Genomic DNA, 6,598 nt, shown 5'->3' with positions numbered 1-6,598 from the left:
ACCCGTGGCCTTGGTGTTATCAGCACCGCACTCTCCTGAGTAAGCCACAGGCCGGCCCTCCAGTTCCATTTTCTAGGCATAGAAAATCACCGAAGATTGATGCCTTCCTAGTAGCTGTTAGTATATTCAAATACAGTAAAAACTAAAGTATAGCTTAGCCTTCTTTTCTCTAAATTACATCATTCCAGTTCTTTGAATTATTACTTTTAGTCTGTCTTCTGTTCCTTGGCTTGCTTTAGTTTCTTAACTTCATTGTGTTCTGTTTAATGCATAGCTGTCATCGTTTTCTATTCTTTAATAAAGGAACGATCAAAAGGCTTTCTCCCCAGGTCTTCTTTGGATTTCCTCCATCTATTATTTTGCCATTATTTTTTTTTTTCCCCTTAGAAAATATTACAGGTCTGTTATCTTGAGGTCAGCCAAGATATCCCTTGTTGTGGACACTGGGCTTTTGTTAATAAGTCCAGAGTTGCACTGAACATTTTTTATTTTGGCAGCCACATCTGCTCCATCTAGTGTCCTAGTAGCTGACTGTTAGAACTTAAGGATAGCACTTTACATTTATCTCTAGTAGGTTCTATTTGTTACTGCAGGCCAAGTGTTCTCGCCGATCAGTATCATGATTCTTTTGCCCATCATACAAGCTCCCCCTCCCTACTTTGAGTTGTCCATGTTTGAGGCAACTCTTCCAGTTTGGAGGTGACACCCTCCCCTCTCCAGAGGCCTTACATCTTTCCCAGGGAGTACCGCTCACTTGTCATTTTCATTGCCTCCGCTCTCCTCAGGAGTGTTAATTAGCAATTTCTACTGGCATTTTAAAAATTCTTCCATCAGTGTCCTTAATGAAACTGTGGCCTACATTAGAGGTTCCAGGGCCAGTCATTCCTTGGAGACAAAGTTCAGTGTCAATCAGCTCACCACCACCTGGTAAGAAAGCCAGGACCCCAGGATGCTGGCTTTATTACAGTGCTTGGGATGAGCTTGGTCACGGCGCTTGGAGCACTTCCCCCGACAACCAGATCCCTGATGCCCACAGAAACACTCCTTAACTGTGGTGTGGGCAGCAACATCTAGTCTCTTAGTGTTTTCTCTTATGATCTGATCTTACTGATAGTTGTGTGTTCAGTAAATATTTTTTGAATTAAACAATCAAATCTGGTTTGGAATTGGAAATACTATTTCAGAGAAATTAATTGTCTAATATTGAGTGTCTTTTTTCCACTATTATTACCTCTCCCTACAGTCGTTTTTTTTGGTGGCTGACCAGTATGGGGATCTGAACCCTTGACCTTGGTGTTATAACACCATGCTGTATCCAACTGAGCTAACCAGAGAGCCCTGTATTATCTTTTAATTCTTTTTATCTAGAAACTTTTTGAAATCCCGTCATATTATTTCTGTCCCAAAGGAAATTGTTTTGAAAGAGAACCTGCAGAAGATAAACATAGGCAGAGCATTATATTTCTAAATATTTTTTCCTAAGTGTCCACATGTTGCTTTTCTTTTCTTCCCTTTTTTGCATGATTTATTCTTGACTTCTGGGGTGGCAGCAAGGGGAGGTGTCAAAAAAGGGCACAAGAAGATGGAGAGAATTGTTCCTGTGAAGTTCAATCTGCATGCACTTTTTGGTGATATTAAAAACATCTGTGGGAAAGTCTTGCTATAAGCATTTAAAATGTGCTTCAGACAAAATTCTTCTATTTCATAAGGACTATCCGTGACGATCATGAACTGCACATACACCCTGCGTCAGTCCTCTATGCAGAAAAGCCACCTCGCTGGTAAGCCCCTTCCTGCCACTTAGCCTTGTGACTGCTTTGAAGGCAGAGCCCAGCTCATGTTCATCTCTGGGTCACCAGTACCTGGCACAGGGCCTGGAAAACAAGTGCTCTGTACACATTAGTTGACTTTGTTATGCCAAGTCGTCTGTAAAATTTCTGCTCTATCAAAGATCTCCTTATGCAAATGGTGGTATTTGTCTACTCACTCAAACCCTCAACAGGCATTCATTTTCATCCACTGACTAGATCTAAATTCTGCACTGTCATGTAAAACTTAAGAGTCTCATCTGTGAAATGGGCACACCATTACCCACCACTCAGGTCATGAGGCTTGAGTGAGCAACAGAATGTGTGTGTTTAGTGCAGTGCCTGGCATGTGGAACAGATGCCTGGTAAAGGTAAAGGGAAAAAAGTCATCAGCGCTAATCGTGCTTCCTGACTGTCATCATAAGATATGGGAAGTTAGCTCATGCTCCCTTCTTGTTTCAGGGTTATCTACAATGAAGTTATACAAACCTCCAAGTATTACATGAGAGACGTGACGGCCATTGAATCTGCTTGGCTATTGGAGCTGGCTCCACACTTTTATCAGCAAGGAACGGTAGGATTGAACAGTCCTGCTTCCTGTGTTCATTCACTTCCCCAACTCGTGGAGAGATTTGAGCTTGTGACCCTGTAAGTGGAAGGGTCTTCTCATCCCTCTGACTCTGGCACTGTCAAGGGAAATTGCCCTTTTAAAATCTTCTTATGATATTTAATTCTTATCCAGTCAAACAAAAAATATTTAAAATCTTTGTAGTTCTTTGCACATACTGATACAGATATCAGAAACCAGATCAACTGCAGGGACTGATAAAAATGCTGGGTGTGGGGCTGGCTGGTTAGCTCAGTGGGTTAGAGCATGATGCTGATGATACCAAGGTCCAGGGTTCCATTCTCGTACCAGTCACCTGCCAAAAAAAAAAAATGCAGAGTGTGTTGTCTGTGCTGTATTGGGTTGATAAGAATAAACCTGTAGTGAAAGAAAATCTTTTCCTTCAAAACCTCTTAGGTGGAAGGGCCGGCCCATGGTTCACTTGGGAGAGTGTGGTGCTGATGGCGCCAAGGCCACGGATTCGGATCCCTATATAGGGATGGCTGGTTAACTCACTTGGGAGAGCGTGGTGCTGACAACACCAAGTCAGGGGTTAGGATCCGCTTACCGGTCATCTTTAAAAAAAAAAAAAAAAAAAAAAACTCTCAGGTGGAAAGCAGCAGACTTCAGGAGTCCAGGAGAAGTGTTAGAAATGCAAACTAGAAGTTGCGAGAAGAACAGTGCAGCTGTACAAGGGCTTGTTAAAGTGGTAGGATGCAAGCAGTTAGGAAGGGTGCGCCTGACATCACCTGGATTCAGATAGATTCTTGGAGAACAGAATTAGGCTAGAAGCTGAGTCATTTTCCCTTCTCAGCTCAAAAACTAGTTTCTTTAGGTCAGACCCACAATGTTAAAGGGCAGATAGCTCAGAAATTTGAAGAAGATGACAAGCCTGAACTTCTGCATTTGTCTCATCTCTCCAAGTGACTGTCAGCCCGTCACCTCCACTGTGATCGGAGTATTTTTAGAGAGGCTGGGACCTTTAGAAATAACTTAGTGTAACAACCTCATTGTACAACGAGGGTTCCAAAACCCCCAGAGAAACTTGACCGCTTCTTAAACTAAATAATCCAAAGGCACTTCTGCAGGGTACTTCAAAAAGTTCATGGAAAAATAGAATTGAAAGATAATACAAATCTTTTTATGAATGTTTTGAAGTATTCTTGTACCATTAACTTGTCCAAAACAGATTGACTCCAAGAATTCTCCAGATCTCCAGTGGCTGCCCATGTATGGTAGATATTCCTTTGTTGAACACAGTGCAGCACTCCGTACCCATCCACAGCCACAGATCACCCGCAGCTCTGTTCCTGGCACCCTTGGTGACTTACTGTCATCATTAGTTTTCACAGAGTCACTCTTACCCCGTAAAGAGCCCTGAAATGGTTCAAAGTCAGTTTTGTTTATGCTTAACATTCTTTCCAGAAATGAGCACCAAAAATGGCTTCACAGGCACAGTGGCGTCATCTCCCATTCCCGAGCTAAGTCTTCTGACTTTAGTTGTAGAGGACACATCAGGTAAAGGGCAAGGAGGAGAGAATTCAGAGAAATTCAGTGAGACCCACACACAGCTGGACAGGGAGACCTGTTCAGAGATTTGCCTTCTAGTTCTTCAGTTTTTCCGCCTGATTCTCAGGGGAATCTTTGTTATCTTGGGAAAAAACCCTTTTAACCTGGCCTTTGCAAGAACCTGTACTGGTCCTTTATTAGTCATAAGTGGATAGGAAGTCTGAATTCCTGTAGCTCATTTAGACCTGGTCCTGTTCACTGTCACCTCTCACGTATACTTGGTGGCGTGCTGTGTCTTCTTTCACACCTGGATCCTTTCAGGGCCTGCGGTTCCCTCTGTGGACAGTGGGACTTGCTGTCATGAGGTCATGTGGTGTGCTAAGAAGTGGGGTTGGGGTGCTTAGCAGTCAGGTGGTGAGAACTCTCACCATGTGTTAGACTGTCACGCCTGCAGTGTCTTTTGGTTATTTGTTTATGATTATTAATGGGGTATCAGGTATGCCTCAGTTGGTCAACAAGGTATACTGTGCCTCAAATGCATAGTTTAGGATTTCTAGCACTTTTATCTTTACTTTAGAATATAAAGAATATTTTTATCCCTCAATTCTATTATCTGATGCCCATGATTATAGTGTTATGCTTCATATGTTAATTTGTGTTGGTAGAGAGTGACATTTCCGGAAAAAAAAGTCACTAGGAGGTGTCCTTTTCCTGTCTTCCCAGCTAGCTCAAGCCCTCTGTGAGGGCAGGGGCTGTCTTTATCTTCATCCTTGAGCGTAGTTAATTGGCATGTTGAGATGTGTGGTAAATTGATTGAGTCCCTTATCCCTAAGGAAAGGGTACTTTTCCTTGACCATTGTCAGGAACTTCTTAGAAATTTGAGGTCATCTCCAGCCTGACTACAGTCTCCTGAGCATGGGTGTTTGGCTGTAGTGGGCTGTCCTATGGGTTGGGACAGAAGGAGAGCCATGTTGTGAAAAGAAAACCCTTCATCGGCAGCTTCTGCAGAGCCCTGTATAACCAGGGTCAGCCATGCACTTAAGGCCTGTTTCCTTTACTGGTCACTTGAGCTGTTTCCCTCCAGACTGTTTCCTGAGGGGTGTAGCATTTGTGGAGAAGGTGTGGACCAGATGGAAGGTTTGGTCATTCATATGGGAGTTATGTTGAAGTCTGGTTTCTTTGTCTCATCAGCCCCAACTATGATGTTTTTTCTTCTCTTGCAGCACTTGTCTCTGAAAGCCAAAAGGGCCAAGGTCCAGGACCAGTGAGCAGAGCTCAGCTATGGCTGCAGGGACCTCTTGGTGTCCTCTCCTCCATGCAGCTGCCCCTGGACCTACCACAGTCTCCTGTGGAACCTTCAGCTGCTTGGAAGTGGGCTGCAGCCTGTTCCCTGCCCCTTTCCTTCCGCCCCCCTTAGTACTTGCATTTCCTGCTGGGATCCGGAGGAATTTGTGCACAGACAGGCCTCCTGCTGTGCTGTACCTGGGCTGAGTGGAGTTGGCTGGGCCATGCTCTTTGGCTCACTCAGCACTCTCACTCACCCAGGATACCACTGCACAGGCTCACAACCCTCCAGCTTTATGGGCAGTGGGGGGAAGGTTAGCCACTGGAGGCTGAAGCACCACGTGGGCTGGACAGAGGCTTTGCTAGGCTGGCTTTGCTTTCTCTGCTGGGGCCACGGCTGTGTTGACCAATGAGGGCTGCTGCCGGGTATGAACAAGTGTGTATCTACAAAGGGGTGAGACCTTGGAAACACCGGGGATTTCTGCCAAAATCACCGAGGGACACATCTGGTGGACACAAGGGCTCCCAAACCAAGTAGCTTCTGTTTTTCCTCTGCCCGTGTCCCTGTTTATCTGCGGCCAGGAGGCTTGCAAGGGATTGGTAATGGACAAAGAGGACTGTGCACTGCCCTTTGTTGGCTAAGGATTTCTGTATTTTACAAGTAGGCTTGGCTTCCTCTGAGTACAGTACCACATCCTGGTGCCAACAGCTGGACACTAGCGAGAGTTCATCAACTCAGACTCCATGGGGGGCCTTTTTAGCAGGAATTCAAAACAGTTTAGATGCTCTAAACTTCTGTAGCTCAGGAACATAATGATTGTGTATTTGTTTTTTGTTTGTTTGCTTGGGTTCTTGCAAGGGAGTAGCTTTTCCAGCAGGTACTGGTTTTATTGTTACCCCAGGGCTTCTTTGCTGTGATAATGTTTGTTTGCATTTCAACACATGACCGATACAGATTTTTTTCCTCTTACTGTTTCAGTGACATTTATTTTAAAAACACATAGCTTGAAAATTTATTTTTGTACTGATAATAGTTTGGATGTGCCACTTTTGGCACCAAACATGTACGTCATTTTTATTTCCATTTTATAAACATGTAAATAATAGTGATAACTTGTTAATAATAGTAAATCTTTATACCTAAAGTAAATGTATTCCCTCCCATCCATGGTTCTCATGGTCTGTATTTTAAGATGGTCCAACTAATTGTTCTGAATGAGGGCCTGATAGTACTAAAAAACCTGATGTTGTGGCATACAGCAGCTTTTGGGGTCAAATGGACATGGGAAGCCCCATAACACAAGATCGTGTGAGTGAACGCCCTCTAGACCTTATTAAAGCAAACCATGGATCATTGTTTAAAGGAGTCCCAAAGAAATGCTAATTCTGG

General features: G+C 43.9%; 1 protein-coding gene across 2 annotated transcripts in view; it reads left to right on the top strand.

The window, feature by feature from the left end:
• DHX35 (DEAH (Asp-Glu-Ala-His) box polypeptide 35) overlaps nucleotides 1-6,372 on the top strand; it is a 70,286-nt gene extending 63,914 nt beyond the window's left edge. Inside the window, exons 20-22 of one of the 2 annotated variants that reach the window (XM_008581924.1) lie at nucleotides 1,710-1,781; nucleotides 2,271-2,382; nucleotides 5,148-6,372. In XM_008581924.1, the coding sequence (XP_008580146.1) occupies nucleotides 1,710-1,781; nucleotides 2,271-2,382; nucleotides 5,148-5,192 (229 nt within the window). In that variant the 3' untranslated portion in view covers nucleotides 5,193-6,372. Of the gene's footprint in view, nucleotides 1-1,709; nucleotides 1,782-2,270; nucleotides 2,457-5,147 lie in introns of both variants that reach the window. The other variant, XM_008581923.1, reaches the window with a different exon arrangement.
• The last annotated feature ends 226 nt before the right edge of the window (nucleotides 6,373-6,598 follow it).

The sequence above is a fragment of the Galeopterus variegatus genome, unplaced genomic scaffold, assembly GCF_000696425.1.
Source record: "Galeopterus variegatus unplaced genomic scaffold, G_variegatus-3.0.2 Scaffold2489, whole genome shotgun sequence".
NCBI classification, from domain to species: domain Eukaryota; kingdom Metazoa; phylum Chordata; class Mammalia; order Dermoptera; family Cynocephalidae; genus Galeopterus; species Galeopterus variegatus.
Note: the sequence above shows the minus strand (reverse complement) of the source record. Positions and strands in the feature narration are given on the sequence as shown.